Source organism: Artemia sp. Qi Xiang Cuo, chromosome 17, assembly GCF_049724085.1.
Source record: "Artemia sp. Qi Xiang Cuo chromosome 17, ASM4972408v1, whole genome shotgun sequence".
In the NCBI taxonomy this organism is placed as follows: Eukaryota; Metazoa; Arthropoda; class Branchiopoda; order Anostraca; family Artemiidae; genus Artemia; species Artemia sp. Qi Xiang Cuo.
This window is the reverse complement of record NC_142810.1, coordinates 59,345,454-59,373,377: the sequence shown is the minus strand read 5'-3', so window position 1 is coordinate 59,373,377 and position 27,924 is coordinate 59,345,454. Positions and strand designations below refer to the sequence as shown.

The window sequence follows — 27,924 nt, the reverse complement described above, 5'->3', positions numbered from 1 at the left end:
AATTCAGTGAAACGCTTTATTGACAAAATTAAACTTGCCACCACTTCACTATCGATTTCGACATGAACATTGACGAATAAAAATATTGTTGAATAAAAGCTAGAATTTGACCATTTCCAAGGTCCCAAAATTTTGCAAGGTTTTTGGTAATGGTAATTCCAATGGTGTACCTCTTGCATCGACCCGACGCCATTTTTTATGGGGTTTAAGGCTATTTTCCGAAATTCCCGATTTTATTTTCAAACAACATTTTACATTTAAGACTAATCGATATACTTGTCGCCATTCCTGCCTTATTCCGCCATTCAGGCTAAATGACATTTTTGTTCGACTAGACAGATTTTGTTAAAACGCATTTTAAGCTTTTGGTTACAATGGGCTTTACAATGGGATTCGTTCTAGGTTGTGCCTGTCGCTGCAACCATGATAATGGTTCAGAGAAAGAGTGAGTACATAAGAACTTCTATTAAAATTTATTCTCTAGAAATTGCATTTAAGTTTAATGCACGCGAAAACATAAAAAAAAATTTAAATTCAAAACTGTAAAATTTTCCATATACTACATTGTCGAAAAAAACTACAAATTGTCGAAAACACGATATACTACATGTCGACTACATTGGTCGAAATTTTGGAGGTTGGTAAAATCTTTTAGTGATGTTATAAAATCGAATGAGGATAAAAAAAAAAGATGTTTCTTTTGCTATGAGTGTCTACAAGCTCTCTTGGATATTGAGGACAGTTAGGCCCTTTAATAAGGGAAAAAACATCGGCAAATACAGTCAAGATTTTGTTTTTAAAAAAGATGAAGCGATGTTGCCTGCGAGAATTAAATAGCTAATAAATAGACTGTATTAAACAGGTAATAATATTTGGTGGTAATTAAAATCCCTGAAAAATACTTTTCTGGAATAACTGATGAAACAGCTATATGAGGCAATAAATGGTTGCCAAGTATGTATTTTATAGTTGTGTCTTAAAATTCGCCAAAATAAATATTTCGACGTTTTAGTAGCTATAGTACCAACGTTAGTTATTCTTGAATGTTTTACTGGAATCAAACCTGCTAGTATCAATCAATAAGTAAGCGTAATGATGTAATTTATTCTCTTAAAATGTGCTCTTAAACATAAAGTCACTTAGATGAATTTTTCCAGAATTAGAGCTCTAAACGAATTTTCTCCAATTCGTAGATCGTTTTTGCAGGCCAGAAAATCCCAGGATGCCAATTTTCCAAAATGTTTTCGACACATTCTGATTCTCGCTGTCGCTTGTAATTCTCGCTGCCGTTGCATGTCATGTAACCGTATATTTCTTTTTTCTTCACTTTTATTTTTGCCTCGTTTTAATTCTCGCGGTCGCGTATCAATAAGTGGTTTGATTAATTTGAACAAACCGAAGGATCATATCAATGCGTCTATGAGAAACTTTAAAGCACTTGAGACGCCGAAATAAAACTATTTTTTCCTGCTGGAACCACCCCAGGTCCATCCATATTTGGAAACGGAATTTCCAAATATTTTGCATGTGTGAATTGTACTTTCTTTGGTTTTTTGTCTTGGACTAAAATCTGGGAGTGTTAATGAATTTACCTAATTATAGCCAAGCCGAAGGATTATATCAATACGTGGGTGGGAATCCTTAAAGAACTTGGGCCATCAGTACTTAAAGTACTTGATCTATTGATACTTAAAAACCGCGATTACTGAAGATTTTTCTTTTGGTTGCTTCAAAATCATGAAGTTTTTAAGGCAGTATAACATTTTCGTCAGTATTGTCACTTTGAATCGTACAAATAAATGAATATAATTAATTGGCTAAATTTATCACCGATTCTCGTCCGTTAAAATTCAAACATTGACTCACACTAAGTTTCAGTGACAGCTACACCTTCAAAGCAGTGAAACGCTTTCTTAAGCTATTTGACACCATATGTTTTCGGCTTATTTTTGCTGATGTTTTACCCATGTTTTTTCTTTTTCTTTTATTTGGTGCCCGCTGCTACCAAAACCTACACAACTGCATATGGAGGTCTTTGTCATTGGAGTTAGAATTCCCGATTTGTCTAAGTTTTTTAAAGTATAAATTGCCGTGTTAGTTTTCACTTAACCAATAAAAACTAACAGATTTGATTTTCACGGTTCTTGGTACTTTGAAAAATCTAACCAAACATGATGAATAGGGAGAATGGCAACTCCAGTGTAAAAATACTTAAAGTCTGCTACGGCCGTTTTCTTATCTAGGAAAAAGATAGGAATCTAATACCTTAGTTCCTTCAACGCCATCCAGGGTGCATAGGGCATCAGTGAGACTCCGCCATTCTTCTCGAAGCTGGGCAGCGGCTAGTACATCCGCCCAGTCTGGCAAAATAACACTGTTATTGTTGCTTGATCTCTTTCGTTCGTCCGGCGTAGAGTATTCATCGGTCTGCCTCTGCGTCTTGAGCCCCCTGGATTCTATTGGAACGTCATCTTTGGTAGTCTACTGTCCGGCATGCGTAATACGAGACCAAGAAAGCGCCAGCGTCTATACTTGATTTTTTTCTGTGACGGATGGTTGCATGGTGCGGGTTCGTATTTGTTCGTTGGTAACTCGGTGGTACCAGTGGACGTACAACAATCATCGGAGACAGTAATTCTCAAAGGCTAGCAGACGTTTCTCTTGAGTTTGGTTGAGTTTCCAGGTTTCACATGAGTAAAGCAATATGCTCATCACGTTGCTGTTGAAGAGTCTCATTTTGAGCCTTAATGAGAATTTTGGAGATATTCATATTTATGATAGCCAATTCAAGGCAGCCTGTGCCATCCCAATTCTGGTCTGGAATCTATATGCTACACTTGGATTGCTACGTTATCCTATTTGCTACAGACGTGTTCCTACAGACAGTTTGTTTCCTTGACGTTTCCTATTAATCCATCAGTTTTAAGTTTTCCAATTTTTCAATGTACTTTTCAAGATGTAGGGGGGGGGGGGGGGTCATTTCGTTGTCTTCTCAATAATCTCTCACTAAAATACCAAAAAAGTAATTTTTTAGAGAAAATGCAATCCAAAAAATTTGATGTCTTTAATGTAATGATTGGAAAAATTTACCTTTGTCTTTAATTACAATTTTTTCAAGATTTGAATCCTGATTTTTTGAATTTTTCAAAAAATTCAATATTCCGAGTTTCTTTCGAAAAATTAAAAAAAAAAATCCCAATCTTAGATCAAATTATTCAAATCGCAAGCATCAAACTTTTTTAAGCTTCTGATTCTCTTTACCTCATCCAACGACATATTTCTATAAATGTAAGCATAACGGTGAAAATCAAACTTCACCCAACTCAGGTGGACATATATTACATGAAATACATATATTTTTGTTACTTGGGAACGAGTCAGGCAATTTTTTTTGGAAGAGCGTGGGGTCAACCTAGGTAACCCCCTCTCTGTATATATGGCGGTGTCAGTTTCTGAACCTATTCAAACAAAAAGGTTTTTGACTTTGAATGAGGTTTTTGAGTGTTAAATAAAGCAAATTAGGCATACATCCAGGGAGCCTTAGGATATCCTTTTCTCTGATAGCTGCTGATTGTTCCTATTGTTTTCATAGTTTTCTATGTTTTTTTTTATTTTCATACAAATAGCCATACCGCTTGAGAACGATTTTAATATAATTAGTCCAAAGAGAACAAGACAAATTACATTCTTATGACTTCACGGGAAAAGGGTACAGTTTGATTTCATTAGTTCATATACGTGGCGCATTTTTAGAGCCAATCACATTGTTGCTTGTTTCTGGAGAGACAAACATCTCCACCTTTGCAAAACCTGATTGGTTTCAAGACCTCCAGTGAAAAATTTTAAACCAGTAAAAAGAATTAGAAGCTAAACTCCATCTGATTGGTTTTCCTGTGCGCACTTTTAAGCCTGTAAAAAGAATTAGAGGTTAAATTCTACCTGATTGGTTCATCTGTGAGAAGTTTTAAGCCAGTAAACATAATTAGAAGTTAAAATTCCACCTGATTGGTGTTTCTGTGGGAAATTTTAAGCCAGTAAAAAGAATTAAAAGTTAAAATTCCACCTGATTGGTTTGCCCGTGGGAAATTCTAAGCCATTAAAAAGTTTTGAGTCACAAGGTTGTTTATGTAGTCGTTCTGTTTCTTTGTAATTCGATTGTTTTGTAACTGTTTTTGGTTGCTATTAAAATTTAATTAAAATATTATTTAATTAAAATTTAATCAAAATATTGCTTTCAAGGGGATGAGCCAATTTTGCTGTCAAAAAATGCTTCTTGGCCTCAAGGCTACGGCACAACAAAGATACCCTACGACTATTGGAACAAAACAAGAAATAGCACCACGTCAACTGTTGTTTTCCCAAGTGTGAAAAACAAACCAACCTCGAACGAATCAGCTTATGATCCTGTGGCACCGCAAGATGTCAAGGCAAGTTTCCTTCTTCGTAGGTTCTTTTTTAGGTTCTTGTAGATATATCAGAATCCACTGTTACACCGGGCAAAATTTTTTATATTAGCCTATATACCTGAAACTAACCAATTAGGTCCGTGATTGATAACTATTTTTCTGATATTTCTGAGTCAGCCCGTGGTTGAATTTCCCAACTCACATTTTCTGTTCTATTTTTCTTTAGGCAGAGTTGTGGTGCTATTGGGTGTTTTTTATATTTTGGAATAAAAAAATACCGTCATTTTAGCAATTTTGCTCAATGGGTAAAAACCAATTATTAAGAAAAGAACAAAAATTGATATTTTTGTTCTTTTGATATCATTTTTGATGTCAAGTGAAAATGACATCATTTTGTAAAAAGGCTTATGCCATTCCTGAAAAAAGGCTTATGCCAGCTGTGACTCTCACTCACACTATCAACTGCCTTGGCTTTTTCTCCAATTTGCCATGGATTGATGACAGCTTGACTTTAATTCAATGGAAAATCAACGGACCGAGTCCGATGATTTTTGAATTCTTAGGTAATCCATCTTAAGGCAGAACTAAGGTAGATAGTCATAGAACTTTTGGGATGATCAAGATTTCTGGCTTGACTCATGACGGATCATGTCGACAGGACTTGTATGCAAAAGGGGGGACGGAATTTTCTTGGACTCACGGGTGAACAAGTGACCTAAGCCTAATAGGCTTGCCTGCTCAGAGTCTCAGGCAGAGTACCGTTTTTTAGGATTGGCACATGACTGACAAGTCTTCTGGACTCGTAGGTGAACGGGGAGATCTATAGTTTTCCAAATGGTTTGGTACAGGGGCAAACGGCGGGAGTAGCTATAACTCTCAAATCGGAAAAATACTTGTGTGTTAGCTTTTGGAGAGAAAAACTCGCCTAGAGTCTCAGGCAGGTTGATCAAATTTTTTAATTGACACATAGCCGTTAAGTCGCTTGGTATTGCAGGCAAACAGGTGTCCAGTCCAAAGCCTACTAGTATGTTGAGAAGTATCTGCAGAGAAAGTATCGGTTGATAAACCTAGCTGGGGTTATTGAGAAGCATATTCGTGATTTTTCTACTTTTGCCAGGAGTCTTCCCATGTCTGGTCATTTCTGCTTATCCCTTGTTCGTAGCTGTCGAAGTATGTTTTTCTTTCTGTTGTTTCGTTTTGTTTTTCTTGACTTTTGCTCGGTCTTTTCTGGGCCCTGTCCATTTTTGTGACGGGTTATAAATAAAAAGATGATGATGATTATTATTTAAGCTGAGTTGTGGTACCATTAGGGGCCACAGCTTTTAATTCTGGAGGAAGTGAAATTTGAAGTTGAATGTGAAAAATAAGTAATAGTAGACGCTTTTATCAGAAATATAGGGATTGTTGGGAATAATTTTTAATATATTAAAACCTCTTTAGGGACGGGGAGAGAGACGGGCTGTATGGGCCTTGCATTAATTATTCTTTAGCTTTTGGCTAACTTCGGAGCCAAAATTAGGCTGACTTTGATTATATAAAAACGAAATATTAGTCTTCTAAAGCTTCAATGAAGGACATAATAGTCATTTTCAAACATATTATTACTTTATTTTAAACACGCATTTATTGAAATACTTGTACACAGGATGGGATGGGTACCACCCCCCCTCCACCTCCCCAGTTCTGTAGAATGGTTATGAGAGCCCTCTTTCCTGAAAAATTAAAGCTTTTTGGGACTAAAAGCGGACTTTTCTCGTGTTGTCATCCCCCTAAGAAAAGTTATCTTATCCCTTCCTATGGTCCAGAGCTTTATATTATGATATACCAATAGTAATATTACGTATTACGAATGGTGTTTAATTGTTGTTTGAATGTTTAGCATCGGGAAATCCCCAGCGTCCTGGATTGGTTCGAAGAGCCCTCTTTCATGAAAATTAGACGAAAAGTACAATTGTTTTTACTTTAAGTACAAACTTTTTTGTACTTAATTGGACAAACTTTAAGTACAATTGTTTGTACTAAAAGTGGAACTTTCCTATGTTTTGACCACCTCTAAGGAACAATTTTAGTATTCCTCCCTAAAAGACGGAACTTAGCATTACTACATTCACCAATGTTAATACAAATTACATACACATAGTGCGTTGGCCCAGGATAATATTGCTTGCAACGTATAATTCGTGTTCTGACCAAACAATTTGTATTGCTTCAAGTAAGTAATCTTAAGTGGTGAGAGATCCGATCCTTTGGTTGTATAATGGTTTTATTGTTTTTTTTTTTTTTTTTTTTTTTTTTTTTTTTTTTTACAGAATGGGATTTTACTAGAACAAAGTTGAATTTTTTCGTAAATTTGACTTTTCTTCACTTCTTTTCAAAGACATAACATGAAAAACTTGTCCGTAGTTCACACAATGGTTATTTCAGAGATTGTAATTTCGGCTTGATTTCGGAGAAGTTGTAATATCATGGTTAGTTTTTCTACGCTGGTATATGAAATCGTCAGCCAGTAAAAAGAAGAAACAGTTCAATATCTTTTGATTGGTTCACCTAAGTGAAATTTTTGGCCATTAAAAAGAAGGAATAGATAAATGTCTTTTGATTGGTTCGCCTGAGTGAAATTTTTGACCAGTAAAAAGAAGGAATAGATAAATGTCTTTTGATTGGTTCATCTAAGTGAAATTTTTGACCAGTAAAAAAAAGGAATAGATAAATGTCTTTTGATTGGTTCATCTGAGTGAAATTTTAAGCCAGCAAAAGTTTTGAGCAGCAGGATTTTTACTAGTATTCCCTCTGTTTCTCGGGTTAGGCTAAACAAGAACACTGAATAATTCTCCTAATTGTTTACAGGGCTATTCTTGTGCTGAATTGTATGAACAAGGCCTCAGTCAGTCTGGAATATACTATCTACTTATTAGGGACACAGCTTTTTGGTACTTGAAAGTTTACTGTGATATGGAGACAGCTGGTGGCGGATGGACGGTAAGTATTTTTTTGTATACAGAAGAGAAAAGAGAGATTATTACCCTTTGTTAAATTATTAATTATTATTAATATTATTAATACAATTAATTTTTGTTATTAATAATGTTAATTGTTACCTTTGTGTTAGAACTTTGCTTTCATTCCATTGTTTATTATTATGACGTATTTTCACAAGCCACTTTAAATATCCCTCATCTCATGTAGAGGGAAGAAAAATATCCCCACCTTTAATTTAAATTAGTTTAATTTAAATTATTTTTATTTAATGATTTCTTAGACCACACTTTCCATTAACAGAATTTAACAAATAAGAACATAGAGAAAAACGGCTATAATAGGCTATTATAAACAAAGTAGAGATAAAAAAAAGTAATAAACTTTAAATTATAAATAAATCTGAACTAATACTGAGCGACAGATCAAGACAGACAAGGAAGTACAATTTCCAGAGAGACAAACAGTCCCGCCTTTTTAAGCCTTATCGGTTATTTTATGAGAAATTGTTAAACCAGTTGATAGAGCAAAAAGTTTTGAACAGCGACATTTCTTACCAGTAAACTCTCTGTTTTTCTTGGGTTTTACCTATTAAGACCATTCTAACAGTACGTTGTAGCACAAAGCTACTGAAGACCATCACGGTGTAAAGTTCTTGAGAGGGAATGCATTGGGACTTACGGTTTTATTATAGATTTTGTGGTTTGTCCCCGCAGAAGGGAACAATAAAAAATTCTGAAAACTGCTTTAAAACTGCTAACTTCTATCGTTCCTAAAAGTGATTCAGTTCACTTTACCCCTCCCCCTAATTGTCAGATATAAAGCCCAAATTATACAGTGTCCTTGAATCCTCCCGTCACTTAATTCCGTCAACGTTGCTTGTTGGCCTTTAATTTAATTTGAAGAAAATATTCACGTATGAATCTCCAGATCCATTGAATTTTAATGTCTTTTGATTCAGTTCAGCTTCTGCCTCAAGATTCAAAGTCTCGATTTAATAGTATTATTTGTTTCAAAAATATTGCAGATATGCCCCTCTTTTTATAACTTGGATTCGCACATTTTGTTCAGTATGCCACTCAACATTGCCTGAATGATTCAACTTTATATGATTTGCTATTTCTGACATATTGTAGGTTCCCCCTTTTGACAACCTTGACATGTAGTGTATTTCATTTATTCCAACGTCCCCAAAATATTTACTGAAAGTTTCAACATAATACCCTTCGAAGATCCTGAGATATTCCCTTTGACAACGGCAGATACATCCCTTTGACTACCTGGATGCACATAGTGTATTTGAGTTAGGTTAGCATTTCTATCAACATTCCCTGACAGTTTTAACTTAATACTCTTAGCTGTTCTAGATATATGGCAGATGAGCTCTTATAGTAACCTTGATGGATATATTGTGTTTTGATTTAGTTCACCCTCCTCCTCAGCATTCCCTGAAATTTTCAACTTAATACCTTAAGCTGCTCATAAGATTTCCCAAATACGTCCGTTTAATAACCTGGATTCACATAATGTCGTTTGATTAAGTTCAACATCCCCCAGTTCGTTCCTTGAAAGTTTCAACTTAATACTCTTAGCCGTTCCTGAGATAATTCGCAAGCCCACCTTTTCTCTTATAAAACAAATGTTTAAACAATTTCCTGTTTAAATTATTTATAGTCCTTGCCTCGGGGCTTATGGAAATCATATCATCCCCGGGGGTATTTTATTAGACATTTCGACTATTTTGAACCAAACATCTTCACAGAAACGGGATTCTGGGGAAAAGAGTAAAATATTGATGACTTATGGCTCTTTACTACATGAAACGCTAGTGCGCTTGTTCTGATAAAGTTTGGCTGATATCCTATGGTTTGATGTATCCTATGGTAGATGTATCCTATATATCCTATGATGTATCATATGGTCCTATGTTGTATATTCTATGGTATATATATGTATCCTATAGTCTAGTAGATGGTATCCTATGGTTTGTTCTGTTGATGACAAAATTCTGGAAAAATCCCTTGTTACGGGGTAGAAGGTAACCAAACTTGTTTCAGTCTATTTCTGGACCTTTATCTTTAATGACGGGCAGGACCCATGCAACCAAAATCGAGGCCAAGGCCTCGCAGGCCCATTGCTTCGCCGTTGCTACGCCAAATACTTACATGCATACGAAACATGAAAATTATATCAAACTAAAGAATTTCACAACAACATAAAGTAGGGATACAATTTGGGATCTCAAGCTCCAGGACAATTCCTGGAACGGGAATTATCAAGCTCCAGGAACGGTTCTTCCAGGACAATTTACTAGAAACGTAGAAGGTATAAATAGTTCCTATCTCAGATTATTGTAGAAATAGTTTTTACGCATTTAGGCAATGGTGCATTCAGGATTTTTGTTCGGTGGGGGGGGGGGAGAGATGACAATGATATTTTTTTAATTTATCAAAAAATTATTTATGTGTAATTTTGTTACATTTTTACGTGTCAGACAAAATTTCGGGGCGGGGCTCAAACCCATATATATGACGTAATATCTCTGCTGATGACGGTCACTGTACATGTGACTTAAATATCTAGTTTTTTGTGAATTATCACTGTCTAATGAAAGGATTTATCACTATTTGAACGTTTATCTATTATATTCAAACCCTATATCCCCCCTAGATACGGTCTTGCATTTAGATATTAAGTTTTACGTAGAAAAACGTTCTTAAGTTCTACATATTATCGACAATATATGATCCCTGAGAGGTATACTTATGAACTAAGGCAATTTTGTTTTCTTTCTTGCATTTACCTATTTTGTAGGCTGGAATTTTTTTTGGGGCGGGGGGGGGGGTGAGGGGAGGGGAGTAACTGGAAATTCTGGAATCGTATTATTACTTATGAACTAAGGCAATTTTGTTTTCTTTCTTGTATTTACTATTTTGTAGGCTGGAATTTTTGTTGTTTTTTTTGGGGGGGGGGGGGAGTAACAGGAAATTTTGGAATTGTTTTATCTATGGAAAAGAAATAGAGGTTGTTGTAAAGAATAAAGCCCTGGGTTTGGTTTATTGTGCTCACATAAATTGTTTGCTGTGTTCATATAAATGAGCACAGTGAATTGGTCAATTATTTGCTTTGTACCATTTAAAAAATCACCAACTTTGAATATTTCAATATTGCTCATCACAATATCGCAGAAGTTTTGCATCACACTTCATCGCGGAAGCTTATTTTAGAAATTTAAAAAAAAAATTCTTATTCTAATTAAACTAATTTAAATTAGCAAAGAGACTATGGTGTCTCATTTCACCCTAATTGCCTCCTAATGACAGTAGCATTAGGCTAGCTTAAACCATGGTATATCCTTATAATTAGTTAAATAGTTTTTCCACAAAATAAGTTTTTCAAAGAAAAGTAAAGAACTCCATTAAACAAAAAATGAGCAAAAATAAAATCAAATGATCTACCAAGCGTGAAACTACCACAAATCAGCATCGATAAATAAAAGAAACCTAAAACGAACAGAAATTACAATAAAGAACCGAGTCAAACTCAAAACGAGCAGAAATTAACATAAGTTGGGCTCAATACCCTTATGCCTTCCCAAGGCCTGAACATAATTTGCACTTTACTGAAAAAAAATAATTTTTTTTACTTTTATAAATTTAATAAATCAAATAATATTAAGAATTTGATTACTAAATATCAGTAAATGTATATTAAACTGACAATGCACATTCATTTGTATTTTTTTCAGTAAAGTGCAAATTATGTTCTGGCCTTGGGAAAGCCCAACTTATGTTAATTTCTGCTCGTTTTGAGTTTGACTCGGTTATTCATTGTAATTTCTGTTCGTTTTGGGTTTCATTTATTTATCGATGCTGATTTGTGGTAGTTTCACGCTTGGTAGATTATTTGATTTTATTTTTGCTCATTTTTTGTTTTAATGGAGTTCTTTACTTTTCTTTGAAAAACTTATTTTGAGGAAAAAGTTATTTTAATTAATTTCTGTTCGTTTTATATTGACATAGTCTTTTCAGAGAAAAGAAAATAATACATTAAATCTTTTCTTTTTCTTAAGAATTTATAGTTTGGCCTGCTATTTTTATGCCGGAGAAAAATTTTTAGCAATTTTTAACAACATACACCCTCTTAAAAATCTGGACACAAATTGTAGTGTTTAATTTAGTTTCATAACTCCTCTAGTTGACCTGAAATGGAAAGCTTGATACCATTCACAAAAAAATCTGTTTACTTTCTTTGATAGCTTGGATACACTTACGCTATTTTGATTTTGCTAAATTTTAAGAGCAGAAGCAGCCCCAAAGTTTCAACATAATACCCTCAGTCGTTCTTGGGATACTGCTGAGATGCCTTATTAGGAATTAACTCAGTGTATTTCGATTTAATCTTAAGGCGACATTTAGTTTTTAAACATTAAGACAGATTGGAGGATGGTCGTTGGAGGGGGATTAGTTTCTCTACAATCACTTCCCTTCAAGACTATTAAAAAGGGCATCAGCCCTTTCTATTTTCAATCGAATGAGCCTTTTTCGAAGTTCCTACGACAACTCCTTTGATACAAAGTGCCCTGGTCTAGACAACAAAAACAACAAAAAAATAATACATTATATCCACATCGATCTTTACTATAAAAATGTCAATCCTTCCAATTCCTTTCGACTATAAAAAAGGGCACTAGGCCTTTCGAATTCCAATCGAATGAGCCTTTTTCGAGTTTCTACGACAACACTTCCTATAAACACCTTATATGGCCTCAGGGCATAAATTACAACTCTTACCCTAAGGGCTATGAGGGTGGTTTTCATCCTCTAAGACCTAATTTCCAGAACTTTCAACTACGTTACACAAAATGGCTATATCAAAATTTGTTTAGATGTATCTGAGAAAATGGTGGGCGTGAGAGGGGCGTTAGTCTTTTTCCAATCACTTTCAACTATTAAAAAAGGCGCTAGCCCTTTCAATTTCCATTCAAATGAGCCCTTTTGAAGTTTCTACGACAACACTTTCAATAAAAAACCTTATATGTCCCCTGGGGACAACTTACAGCCCTCGCCCTGTGGGGTGGGAGGGGGGGGGGTTGTCATCCTCACAGACCTAATTCCAAGAACTTTCCACTGCGTTGAACAAAGTGCCTATCTGAAAATTTTGATTGAATGTGTTTGGAGAAATGGTGAGCGTGAGAGAGGGGTTAGTTACCGTCCAATCACTTTCAACTATTAAAAAGGGCACCATCCCTCTCAATTTCCAATTGAATGAGCCCCTTTTGAAGTTTTTACGACAACACCATCATTACAAACCTTATATGCCCCCTGGGCATAACTCACAACCTTTGCCCTGGGGACTCTTGGGGGTTTGTCATCCTTAAAGACATTATTTCCAGAACTTTCAACTACGTTGAACAAAATGGCTATCTCTAAGCTTTGATTGAATGTGTTTGGAGAAATGGAGGGCGTGAGAGGGGGGGTTAATCACTCTTCACTCACTTTCGACTATTAAAAAGGGCAATTTCCTATCAAATGAAATTTCTTTTGAAATTTCATTAGCCCCTTTTGAAATTTCTAAAACAACTTTCTATATAAACCTTATATGCCCCCAGAGCACAAATTACTACCCTTGCCCTGAAAGCTCTGATGGGGTTTTTATCCTAAAAGACCTAATTTCCAGAACTTTCTACTACGTTAAACGAAATCGCGACCTCTCAATTTTGATGCGTTTGGGGAAATGGTTGGCGTGAGAGGGGAGTTAGTTGACAATTTCAATAAAAACCTTACGTGCCCCAAGGGCATAGCTTTTAACCCTTGACCTGAAGACTTTGGGGAGAGTGTTCTGCTCAAAGGTATAATTTCCTGAACTTTAAAATTTGTGGAACAAACTGGCTATCAAGAAATTTTGATCGGATATGTTTAGGGAAATGGTGGGGGTGGAAGGGGTGTTTGTTGCCTACCAATCACTTTTGACTATTAAAAAGGGCACTAGTCATTTCAGTTTTCAGTCGAATGAGTCATTTTTGAACTTTCTACGACAATGCGTTCGGCTAATGACTTATAATCCCCCTGGGCATAACTTACAACCCTTGAGGGCTGTGGGGGAGTGTCCTCCTCAAAAACATAGTTTCTATCTGGAAATCAAAAACACTTAATAAAATGGCTATCTAAAAATTTTGATTGGATGTGTTTGGGGAAAAGGTGGGCGAGAGAGGGCGGCTAGTTCCCCTCAAATCATTTTCGACTATTAAAAAGGGCACTAGACCTTTGAAATTACAAGCGAATGAACCCTTTTTCAAGTTTCTAGGATACAGATTTCAATAAAAACTTATATGCCCCCAGGGCATAACTTATAACCCTTGCTCTGAAGACTGTGGGAGGAGTGTCCTGCTCAAAGGTATAATTTCCTAAACTTTAAACTGCGTGGAACAAAATGGCTATCTCAAAATTTTGATTGGATATTTTTGGGGAAATCGTGGGCGTGGAAGGGGTGTTAGTTGCCTTCCAATTACTTTCGACTAATAAAAAGGGTACTAGCCCTTTGAATTTCCAATCGAAAGAAACTGTTTTGAAGTTTCTACGACAAAACCTTCTATAAAAACCTTATATGCCCCCAGGCCATAACTTAAAACCCTTGCCCTGAGGGTTGTATGGGTGTGTCCTCCTCAAAAAGATATTTTCTATCTGGAAAACAACTACGCTGAACAAAATGACTATATCAAAATTTTGATTGGATGTGTTTGGGGGAATGATCGGCGTGGGGGGGGGGGGTAGTTGCCCTCCAATCACTTTCGACTATTAAAAAGGGCACTAGCCCTTTGAATTTCCAATTGAATGAGCCTGTTATGAAGTTTCTACGACAACGCCTTCTATAAAAACCGTATATGCCCACAGGGCTTATCTTAGAACCCTTGCCCCGAGGGTTGTGGGGGAATGTCCTCCTGAAAAACACAATTTAGCTCCGGAAATTAACTATGCAGAACAAAATTGCTATCTCAAATTTTTGCTTGTATGTGTTTGGGGGAATTATGGGCGGGGAGGGGGGGGCTAGTTGCCCTCTAATAACTTTTGACTGTTAAAAAGGACACTAGCCACTCCCATTTCCAATCGAATGAGCCCTTTTCGAAGTTTCTACGACAACTCCTTTGATCCGAAGTGCCCGGGTGGAGAAAAAACACATTGTGCCCACATCGTTCTTTACTTAGGCAGCGCTAGCGCCCTGCCTATGATAGTCTTTCCTGCGCATTGGTTCATGACTGAGCTTCAGGCACGTAATGTTTCCAGTTTTGTGGTGGTGTCCGCATCTTGGAATTACAAAATAAAAATAATACGGCATTGGACTTTACAGTCCCTACCTGCGGTGCTGATCTCCGTTTCTTGGCCCTTCAGTCAGGAAGTGCAATGGGTGGTTGGGGGCCAACCATCCTGTGCTTTCGCACACCCTTCCTGTTTACCTTCCCCAGATTTCTACAGGTACCCATTTAGAGCTGGGTCGACTCAGGCTGAGCTTACAGAGTCACACCACTGACCCTCGCACAAACCAAATAATTTGTTACACCAGGATTAGAACCCTCGCCCTCTCGGACAAAGAATCCTAAATCCAGCGCACCAATCCACTTGACTTTGGAGTTACAAAAAATGGGCGAATTAAATGGAAAATACAAGAAAATATACAAGAAATCTCTAAAATTTGGATTGGAACCGCTAGATTTTTATAGGAAGGCAATGAGATTATTTGAAGCACTCCTCACGAGCTCCTCCACCTCCTGTACTCCTCATAGTTGTAGCTGTGCTTCTGTTGATTGGCTACTATTTGTGTTCCGTGCTCAGGACTTAACAAAAACTTATCACAACTGTCTACGCCACCCTTTTTCGATTTCCCTGCCTGGAATTATATGTCCAGCCTTTTCGATTTCCCTGTTTCTCTCTCTCTCTCTTTCTCCTTTTTTCTTGCCATTCCCTTCTCTATCGCTCACTCTCTCTCTCTCTTTTCGTTTGCTTTCCAAAGCTTATTCAGGCTCTTGTAACGTTAATTAAATCATTATAGCGCTAATTAAAATTAAGAACTACTAAAAATGTTAATCTTCTCAATCTAATTTTAGTCAACTACCTTGACTTTCTTTCACTAAAATACGAGTCTTTTTGTAGCCCTAAAGGGGAAAAAAGTTGCCCTTGTCTTATTGTGGAACATGACCTAGAATAAATACGTTTAAGATGGTGATAAAGCCACGCCCACTCTTATTTACGAAAAAATGTGTCTTTTTCTGTGTTATTCGTGTCTTTCTCTGTTCAACCTATTAAGATCAAGGTTACACAAATTCAAAGAACATTGTCTTCCGGAAGGTAATTCGTATAGGGCTCAATAATGAAGCATTTCATATATGATTATATTGTGTATATCCTTGACTCATTTACTAAAAGGACTAAAATGATCTGACACGTTAATTATGAAGACAATAGCTCTTTGAATTTTCGATATGTCTTGGTTGCAGTATTAGCTGCAACTTATTAAAGGGGCGGATCCAGGATTTTTTTAGGGGGGGGGGGGTGCAAAATAGGTTGATCCAAAAAAGAAAATTTAGGGAGGGGTGTAAAATAGGTTGATCCGAAAAACTTGCGTTAGGAGCAAGTTTAATTAACGCAAACTTGAGTTAATTAAGTAAATTACACTACTTTAGACTACGCTAGGGCGCCCCCCTGGATCCGCCACTGGAGTGAACCACGGACAATAGTAACTGAAAATGAAAAAGTTCACGTTGAAAGAAATTGTCTAATCCAGAAAAATCTATTTTAAAAATAGTCAGGAATGATATTCGATTATATCCTAATATTATATTATATCCTAATATATGGTCGTAGGTTACGCTTAATAAGTACCTATCGATTTTAGGAAATTAAACCACTGTATAAGACAGGTGATAAGAGTGAGTGGGGATCATTTGATGGACTCTGTCTTAAGGACCACAGGAAAGGCAATGGGAGAACATGGAATAAAATGGGGAGCAAAAACTTTCCTGGACTTAGATTATGCTGTAATTTAAGCATTCTAGATGAAAGTGTGAGCAAAATGAAGGTCTGCAAACCAAAATTAGAATAATACAAGCATGGTTCTGAAGCATGGGCGCTCCGAAAAGTGAATGAAGATTTGTTAGATGTTTTCCAGAGAAATTTCCTACGGATTGTTCTGGGTACCCGGCTAACTGACTGTTTTTCAAACTGTAGGCTGTACGAAAAAATTGGTTCAATCCCGCTTTCAAGGGCTATAATGAAAGAAAGGTTGAGATGGTTAGGGCACGTTCTGTGGATGACGGATGACAGATTGTCGATGATTATCCTTTTCGGCCAACCGTTCAGGGCTAAGCGGAAATCAGGTCGTCCGCGGTTGGTGTGGGAGGATGTCATAAAGAAAGATTTAAGGGAAATGGGACTTCCAGCGAGGGTTTAAAGAGGAATTCTTTGAACAGATTGGGATGGAGGAGGAGCGTGCGTAGCTGGGTTGGCCTCAGACGGCTTGGTGTAATGGTGAGTTGTTAGTAGTAGTAGCAGTTACACTTAACAGTAAAGAGTAAGATATAAGCCTAGAAATGGGGCTGTTGAGAAGGAATTATGTTAAGAAACAGTTCTTACTTCATAACATGCAGGATAAATGTAGTTGACACATTTTGATCGCGATTCCACTATACTTTACCCCAAACCCCCCGCACTTAATGTGTAAATATATAGCCCAAATTATTCATTTCCCATGTGTTTTCTTTTTCTGGATTTCGTCAGCGTTGATTCAATTTACGGGTACACGAGTTGAAAACTTGAAACAAGAGTAACGCATGACAAAATGCATGGGAAATATAAATTTTGGGCTATATATTTGCACATTAGAGGGGGGATAAATCATAGTGGGATCGCAGTAAAAACATGTTAAGAACAATCTTTTCTACATATTATGAAGTAAGAATTGTTTTCTTAACACGTTTCCTTCTGAACAGACTCAATGGTACTGGTACGTTATATGGGCCTTTACAAGGAAACCAGTTACGAAAAACTCGCCAGACCGGTTAATACAATAGACCGCTATAGAGTAATACAATGTCAAGCGTGGTTTTCATTGCTTTTACAATATTTAAACTGTTGTTTTTTGGGGTTTAGGGGGGGTGGTGGTGTCTAGGTTAGGTTAGGTTACGTATTTAATATATGTCATTATTTACTCCCCCCACCCCTCCATCCTCTAATGTGCAAATATATATCCCGAATTTATTTATAAACTATTATATATATTTATCCCCTTTTTTATTTTATTTCATTAGAATTAACCAAACCTGACTTTTTAGAAAGGCCCATATAATGCACCAATACCGACTCAACTCTAGGCTTATATCAAAAGTAACTGTGAAAACAAGTTTTCAAGAATTTAAACCTCCTCGAGAACAGGTTTAATTTAAACAAGAAATCAAACCTCCTCGAGGAGGTTTGAAACCTCCTCGATAACAGTTACAGATATAAATAAAAATTATGTAATATTGAAGACCACACTGCCTTTCCATGAAGATAAATAAAAGTTCGAATAGGGGTAAATCCTTTTATTACACACTGAAAGAAAACAATAAAAAAAATATGCTGGATATTTCGACTACAGGTATAGTGATCAACACAGCAGAAACACTCAGAGTATTTCTGCTGATAACGATCACTGTACACGTGATCGAAATATCCAGTATATTTTTGATTGTTATTTTTATTGTCTAATAAAAGGATTTATCCCTATTCGGAATGTTATTTATCGAAATAAAAACTACCTACTGTACGTTCGAGGGGGAGAAGATATTTTTACTACGGCTGCGTAAATATAAACCACCAGGTTTGTAAGTAAAGGAGGAGACGCCCCACTGGAACCTCTCAACGCCCCTCTGGAATCTTAAAACCTCTCTTCCCAAGCTCCCTTTTGTTGACCAAACTGTCAAATCCAACAACTTAAACGTTAACTTACACAAATTTTTCTGAACTCTTGACTAACTATAACTTGACTAACACTAACTAAAAAACGTATGCACACACAAAAAGTAAGGCTGATGTGGCCCATTGCGTAAAGTGATGTGGCCCATTGCGGAAGCGAGCCAACCAAAAGAAATCCAAAATCAATTCGAAAAGAGTAAAAATCAATAAGTTAAAGTCATAAGAGTTAAAATTAATCAGGAAGAATAATCAAACTAATATGTCGACCCATAGAGAATATTATTGTTATAAACCAACATGTTTTCTAGGTCATAGGTAAGGAAAAAATTAATACATTTAAAGCACAATTGAAAGTAGTTTATTAATAACGTGGTAAATTTAAAACGTGGTAAAAGTAACTTATACTAGCATAGGCGGGACTATTATCTGATAATTAGGGCCAGGGACCCAATAATACCTCAGACCCTTGGTTTAAAGACCTTAACTAGATATGTTCATCCCCCTACCAGGAAAGTCGTAGAAAATCGTATTTTAGCCAGGATAGCATTGACGTGTCTGTTTTTATAGCTTTTTTTTTGCTGTCCAGTGTTAGCAGGCCACTTGAGTATCATAGCGAGATCTTCAAGGGTTCATTTAAAAGTTACTGCTTACATCTACGTGCTTTCTATAAATTTGTATTAGTAAAGAGACTGAAGATGGAAAGGGAAAGATGGAAAGGGAAAATGAACACAGGGGTGTATTCAGAATTTTAATTCGAAGGGAAGAGAAAAACTTAGAGAAAACGTAAAAAATAGGCAAATTATATAGGGAATTCAAAATTAGGTGACTTACTTGGAAAATAGAAATTTTATCGACATAAAAAGTTGTTGTAGATTATTTGATGTGGGTATGGCGCATCGAGAAATATTTTTTGAATAATTGTGCATTTTTTTATTTAGCTATTTTCTTTGCGTATTATGTTCTGTCGCCATGGTATTATCATTTTTTTTTTTTTTATCAAATAAATATCATATCATATGGGAAATACAGGAAAATATGGGGCAAACCTTTAAAATTTTTATTTCAAGGACGGGATCTTTTCTAGGGAGGCATAGAGATTATTTTGAGACACCACCCCTTTCTCTCTATAGTTTTCACTGCATATTGGAGTAGCAGTTGACTGCTGGTCTTACCATCTCCATATTTATATAATTTATGAATTTTTTATTGAAAAACAAAATAAAAAAATTTGAAAGACTTCTAATTATGCGCACTGGTCGAAAGTCTTGTGAAAAATGGCTTGGGGAAAGGTAGTCAAATTGAAGAGCCTTTTTCGTAGATTTTGTTTTTTCGTGATCAGGGTTGTGTACATCAGTAGCAATAGGTGATACAATCGGCTTTTTTATGCATTTTGAAATGTAGAAGAAACATCCCCAAAATATTTGCCAAATTTACTTCTATGTTCCAGAAAAAAACGAAATAGTCCGTTTTTCTAGCTTACTAAAGAAAGAATAAATCTTTCCTAGCTTGGAAATAAACTTCTTAGGAGTCCTATGAGGCTGGGTTCTCGTCAAACCAGGGGCTTACCCAGGGGGCTAGATAGGGGCACGTGACCAACCAGAAGGTCTTAAATTGTACTAGTTGCAGGGATAGAGGGGCAAAAATTACCAAATAGGAAGTACAAATTTTGTTCTCTCTCCCAAGCACTATATATGCTTCTTCACCTGCTTTCTATGTAATAATAAGAATAATTAACTTAATTAGTGCAATTAGTAAAATTAATGTAATAATTAGTTTTTGATCTTAGTTCCTGACAGAAAACAATGGCAAAGTTTAAAAAAATGCCAAATGTTGGCAGGCGCTAGATGGTGTTGATATTTTTTTTTGTTGACACCAGCGCCATTTTCCACTCTTAAAAGTCGTCCGAACTCATTGGGCTATACTATCGATACAGGTCATAGTATCCACGATTTATTTTGATTTTAGGTGATACAGCGCAGAGACGACTATGGAGAAAGCCGTGAGAACTTCAATCGAAATTGGGACGATTACAAAGCGGGATTCGGGGATCCTTTGCGAGAATTTTGGCTTGGTAATGAAAATATTTACATGTTAACAAATGTGGAGGACTACTCACTAAGAGTGGATTTGGAAGATTTTGAAGGTAAGGCTCTAAAATTACAGACGACGTTCAAAAGGAAAAAATAAACATCACCCCTGAATTACTTTCGGAGCGTCACTGACTTTTAGAAATAACAAACACCAGGTGGCAAGTCCGAAGCGTGGCCGAACCTGCCACATGTGGCATAAATGTGCAGCACATGTGGCGCTCCGAGATGTATCTCAAGGTGGGAGAATGGGCAACCCCTCGTTACTTTGTGCTGAAAGTTAAACTGTTGTAGCTACCCATTAGGATTATGACCTATGTGTACCCAGATATCCAAAATTGGAATAGGTCAAAACAATCAAATACCCAAAAATGTCCAGAAAGTCTTTTTTCATGGACCAAAAAAGCTTGCAGGATCTTTCAGGGTCTTGGTGGTAGGGTGGTAGGCATTTTTCTGTCTCGAAAATTGTTCTGGGGTGATAATGGCTGATATACGGTGCTGTAAGCATGTACTGATATATAGTTTGTTTAAGACAAAAAAGTTTGTTTAAAACAAAAAAGGTGACCTAGCACTGTATAAGGAAGGGCTAATGCCAGTTTCATAAAGAGTCAATATTTGTCATGGTCATGTCATTTGTCATGGCAAGTGAACCCAACTGTTGTGTCCAAGTTTATGATTTTCTCTTCTTTTTTTGATGGGGAGGCTAGCCAAAGAGCAGAATTTCAGTCCCCCATTCCCTCTGCTGTATAACTCCTACTAATGGAATAATGTTTTTCTCAAGCTTAAGGCCCGCGCATACGGTAATTTTTCAGTTTTTATTTTTCATTGAAATTTTTTACAGTCTTAAACAGTGTTAGTGGTGAAAAAATACAACTTTCACGAACTGCTGACTATTGCTTCATACATACTAGAAGTGGGGTCTATGCGCGGACTTCAGTAACTTAACCCTCGTGATTGAGATCACAGCTAAGGGATCATCGAGTCTATAACGTACTGATACCTGTCGGTTTCTTCGCCAGAGGGGGGTGGCAGGTATTTTGAAAGCTTATAAAACACGCTACGGATTTTTTTTTTCTCCTCAAAAGTAAACGTGGGACATAAAGACGACAGGGCTAAGGCCGGTGGGGGGGGATAAAACTATTATAAATTCGTGGAAGAATACAGCGGTTATATAGTAGGTTGCATGACAGATTCGTTCCATACGCTTTTCGAATCTTCTGTTTAAAATCATTTATATCCAGGCATTAGATGAGGGGATGGGATTATCTAAACTAAAAGTGACCCTGGTATCCCCCAAAAAATGTAAATTAATGAAGGATCAATTTTGTGGTTGTAGTGTTGGAGTGTAGCAAATTTATTACCAGCACACCGATCACCAGTTGATTAGAAAATTCTATCCCCCCCCCCTCCCGGTAATATTTTTTGGTGGTGCCCTTGATTCTGGAGTATCTATGTATACTAGGTTATATGAACCGAAAAAATCAGGGTCTGATGAGATACTTTGTCTATACTTTAGATACCAACCATCTTAAAAAATAAAAAAAATGGAGGTATTAAATTTTGATTTTGAGGAACATAAATCAGAAATGCCCAATCCATTTCTTAAAACCACCACCGCAATGATTAAACCCAAGCTGCCAATTTCTTCAATGTGAAAATCTGAAGTTCACAATTCACTGCTATTCAATGTGAAATTTTATTCGTAGTTTCCACTCAAAACCACCGTACAAATTGATGTTTATGGTTTTCGTTTAATCATTTCATATTACTATCTAAAATAAATGTGATAAAGTATTTACATTTCTCACGGAGAATTTTATGAGCGAAGTTAGATGAGTTCATTATTGACACAACCTTGGGTAGGCCATCTAGAAAACAAGAAGACACTAAACATCGTATGGAAAGAGAAAAACGAGAGATATTCCTATTTATATTCTGGTAAAAGCATTAGTCCGGGCTGTCCTTCCCCTCTCAGGGGGAAAACTTTCCGACTGAACTCCTGGAACTCTTGATATGAAGCATAGAGTGTTTTTCCTGCTTAAGAAAGAAGCTCAGCATTTGAAATTTTTTTTATCTTTTTGGCCATTGTTTTTCAATTTTATAGGACAGAGTGCAATTTGTTGGAGTGTACACACGCAATCGATCAGCTGTTTAAAAAAATGTTTTTTAAGATAATAAAATAAATAAAGATTTCTGATCCCTAATATTTTTAAAGCTTAGTTACAAAAAAAAACTTATAAAATATTTTCATTTAAATAGAATCCTATTCCGAAAATGGGCTGTAAAATAAGCGCAATAGCTAGAAATGCTCAGTGATGTTTTGCTTACTGCTCACTGCTCAACTGTTCAGTGAACTTCTCAGTGATTTTATTACTAACTCACTGCAGCATCAAGCCACCTGAGGAGGACACAGTTACGAGCTTTCCTTCTCCACCCTAATCAATTCAAAGCTTCACTCTTTACCATCTCCTATGAAGCTTCAGTATCCTTTAAATCCTTCCTCTTCCCTATTTGGGGTGGACCTGCTTTTCATTTGGCCTCCGAATGATGGCCAAAAATTACAATCTTTGGCAATCTGCCATCCTGCATCCATAAAACGTGATCTGGCCATCTTAACTTTTCTTTCATTGAAACCCTAGAATTTAGTATCGAACCCCATTTTTTCACAGCCTATTGTTTTATTTACGATCAGTCAAACAAGCACCTATAACTGTCCCTAGACGTTTCCCCTAGACGGTTCCCCCTAGACGGCTCCAGTGTTGTTTAAATTCAACCTCTTTGTACCCTATTTGGGGGAGACCTGATTTTCATTTAGCCTCCAGATTGATGGTCAAAAGACGCAAACTTTGTCTATCTGTTATCGTTCATCCGTATAACGTGGCCTAGCCATCTTAACTCTTCTGTCATTGAAGCCCTGGAAAGAGGGACCGAACTACATTTTTTTCGCCCAACTTATTGTTTATGGACGGCCAGCCAAACACTTACTTAAGGCTGTCCCTTAACGGTATCCCTGGAAAACATTTGAGCGGACTTAATGCTTTGAGAAAATATCCTGTCTTGTCCATTGTAAACTTTTCTAGCTCGTGTGGCCTTACTATTTACGTGTGGCCCTTTTATTGGGTGGACATGTCCGATATCCGAGTAAATGACGCCCATTTATTGGGCGGACATGTCCGATATCCGAGTAAATGATGCCCATTTATTGGGCGTCCGCCCATTTATTGGGCAGACCTGTCCGATATCCGAGTAAATGACGCCCATTTATTAGGCGGACATGTCCGATATCCAAGTAAATGACAGAAAACTAGAAGGCGGCAGTCACTCTCCTGGAAATATTAGAAAAACAATTTAACTTCTCTTGTTTTATGTCGGAGATATAAATATTTTGCTTTGATGAAACTTATATCATTAAAAAGTGTGATTTTTTTCGGTTAGACGGAGCAGAACTTTCTTTTTAAAGTTCAGAAAGGACAGTCTCTAAAAATATTCAAGTATATCTGCTTGGAAAACATTAAAAATCAGCTCAAAAGAAGTCTTATGGAACAGTTTGACAGTTAAACTGTTTTGATTTAAATATTTGCAGAAAGAGGATGCACACTATTGATGATGTATGTAAGTAGAAGGGCCTTATTGACTCCGGTACGTACATAATTCGGTTATCAAAAGAACGTATCTCCGGTACGTACACCAAATATGGGCATAGAGTCCCTACGGAAAACACCTGTGCTGTCAGTCCGAACCCCACACCAAATAAGGGCATAGACTCCGAACAGCACACCATATATGGGCATAGAGTCATTAGGGAGAACACGTGGTTAATGGGGTCAATGACCTAAATCAACAACAACAACATCGACCTTGACATTCGCTGAGAGCGTGCACTTACAACAACAACAACATCGACCTTGGAACACCTGTGCTGTAGACCAAAATTCACCTATAGTTAATCAATAATGACCCTTATAAACAACAAATTAATTCCCCTTTCTTGACAGATCAATCAACCAACTACATCATCTGTCAGACTTTAAAAATTTTCGCCTAGAAACGATTCTCCAGGAATAGATCCAAGTCATTAATGTCATTGCCTCGGAAACAACTCTTTTGGTCGAACTCCAAAGGATATTAATAACCAGAGGCCATGGAAACAATTCTCCAAGAAACATCTTAGCGATGAATTATTTTAGCGCGGGAATCAGGTTTCTTATTTATTTGAAATGCATTAGCGCAGAGATGCCAAAAACAAAAGGAACACGCTGAATTACGTTTAGGGATTATTTGGGCGAAACTGTTTTAGACAGGTTATGGAACTATTTCGGCGAAACAGTTAGAGACATTTTAAAAGATGATTTTTGAAGAGATTTTAGAAGAGAATTTAATGGTGAAACTCTGTGGTCGTTATAATACACAAGTTTCATTTGAACAGTGTTGTGAGGTCCTCTAACCCAACCCCAAAGGGTTCCAATCCTCCTACCCCCACCCCGAAGGAAGCCCCCGGTCCTCAAAGGCCCCCCCAGCTCCCCAAGGGCCACCGGCGCCCCCAAAGGCCCACCCAGACCCCAAAAGGCCATCCCCGGGCCCCCCAAAGGCCCATCGAGCTCCCAAAGGACCAACGGGGTTCCAAAGGCCCTTCATCGGTCCCCAAATGTCCCCCAGGCCCACAACTGCCCCCCGGACCCCCAACGGCCCTCCCTGTGCCCCAAAGGCCCTCCCTGTGCCCCAAAGGCCCTCTCCCGGCCCCAAAGGTCCCCGGGACCAGAGAAACGCCGCCGGGATGCGCCGTGGGCCAGGAAAGCGCCGCAGGGATGCGCCGCGGGTCAGGAAAGCGCCGCAGGGAGGCACCGCAGGAAAGCGCCGCAGGATGCGCCGCAGGGATGCGCCGCAAAAAAAAAAGTAAACTAAAAAGTAAAAATTTCGAATTGTTATCCCCCAAACGCCCTCCTCAGACCCCCACAGGCCCTCCCCTGGTCCTCACAGGGCCCCCGGGCTCCCAACGGGCCAAACGGCCCCCAAGGGTCCCCCGGACCCCCAAAGGTCCTCCCCCGGTCCCCAAAGGTCCACTGGGCTCCCAAAAGACCACCCAATCCTCAAGGGCCCGGGATCCCCAAACGCCCTCCCTGGGCCCCAAAGGTCCCCCCCGGTCCCCATACATGCACACAAAAACTTACACACACACGAAAACTTACACACACACACACAAAAACTGACACACACACACAAAAAAATACACACACACACGAAAACAAACACACACACACAAAAACTAAAACACAAACACAAAAAAACAAACACACACACAAACACAAAAAAACTTACACATGCACACTAAAACTTATATTCAGATAAAAACTTACATGCACACAAAAACTTACACACACACACACACAAAACTTACACACACACACGAAAACTCACACACACACGCCAAAACTTACACACACGCAAAATCATACTTAAACACACAAACACAAAAAAACTAACACATTAAAACAAAAAAAAACTCACACACACAATCACAAAAACTTACACACACACACACAAAACTTACACACACACACACGCGAACAATAACACACACAAGAAAAAAATAACACACACAAAAACTTAAACACAAACAAAAAAACAAACACAATTATAAAAAAAAAAAAACAAAAAAAACTTGAACCAAAACATAAATACACACACACACACACACACACAAACTTACACACACACACAAAAAACTTACCTCAACAAGCAAAGTCTTAAACACACAAAAACTTACACACACACACACAAAAAATTAGACCCACATGCAAAAAATTACATTCACAAAAATAATTACATGCACAATAAAAATTACACACACACTCAAAAATACACACACGCACAAAAACTTACACACACACACACAAAAACTTACACACACACACACATGAAAAATAAAACACAAACGAAAAAAATTACACACACACACAAACACTAAAACACACACACAAAAAAACTTACACACACACAAAAACTTACACATGCACACGAAAACTTACATGAACACAAAAACTTACATTCACACAAAAACTTACATACACACACACAAAACTTACACACACACACACAGTAAAACTCACACACACACTAAAAAACTTACACACACACAAAAACTTACACACACACACACAAAAAAAAAAAACTAAAACATGAACACAAAAAAAACTCACAATCAAAACCAAACACAATTACACACACACAAAAACACACTACAAACAAATACACACACACACACGAATTATTTAACAAAATAGAAAAAACTTTAACAATCACAATAAACCACGCAAACACACACACACAAAAACTAAAAAATTAACAAGAAAAAAAAAATGCACACCAAAACTTACATGCACACAAAAACTTACACACACACAGACACACACACAAAACTTACACACACAAACACACGAAAACTCACACACACACACCAAAACTTACACACACACAAAAACTTACACACACACACACACAAAAACTTATACATGAACACAAAAAACTCACACACACACGCACAAAAACTTACACACACACACACACACAAAACTTATACACAAACACACGAAAAATTACACAAACACGCCAAAAATTACACCCAAAAAAACTTACACATTCACACTAAAACTTACACACACACACACACGCCCTAACGAACACACACACACACACAAACAGACACACACAACACAACAAAAAACACACACACACACGCACAAAAACTTACAAACACACACACACACAAAAATGACACGCACACACACTAAAACTTACACACACACACAAAAACTCACACACACACAAAAACTTACACACACACACACACACACACACACAAACAAACTTACACACACACACACAAAAAACTTACACACACAAAAACTTACACACACACACACAACACACACAAACTTACACACACACACAAAAAACTAACACCCACACACAAAAGCTTACACACACAAAAACAAACACGCACACACAAAAACAAACACCCACACGCAAAAACTTACAAGCACACAAAAACTTACATGCACACAAAAACTAAAACACACGCACAAAAACTTACACACACACACACAAAACTTACACACACACACAAAAACTAACACACACACACAAACACACACACACACACACACACAAAACTTACACATGCAAATTAAAACTTACATGCACACAAAAAATTACACACACACACACACACACGAAAACTTACACACACACACACACGACAAAACTTACACACACAAAAGCTTGGACACACACAAACTTACACACACACACGCACACACAAAACTTACACCCACACGCAAAAACTTACATGCACACAAAAACTACATGCACACAAAAACTTACACACACACTAAAACCTACACACACGCACAAAAACTTACACACACACACAAAACTTACACACACACACGAAAACTTACACACACACACACACACACACACATACACACAAAAAAAATAACACATGCACAC

At 37.2% G+C, this 27,924-nt stretch overlaps 1 protein-coding gene across 2 annotated transcripts in view; it reads left to right on the top strand.

The window, feature by feature from the left end:
* Window positions 1-27,924, top strand: part of LOC148942417 (uncharacterized) — a 112,193-nt gene that overhangs the window by 57,855 nt on the left and 26,414 nt on the right. For both annotated transcript variants that reach the window (XM_089102858.1, XM_089102857.1), the window contains exons 6-8: window positions 4,240-4,427; window positions 7,254-7,385; window positions 20,294-20,471. In XM_089102858.1, the coding sequence (XP_088958984.1) occupies window positions 4,240-4,427; window positions 7,254-7,385; window positions 20,294-20,471 (498 nt within the window). The remainder of the gene's footprint in view (window positions 1-4,239; window positions 4,428-7,253; window positions 7,386-20,293; window positions 20,472-27,924) is intronic.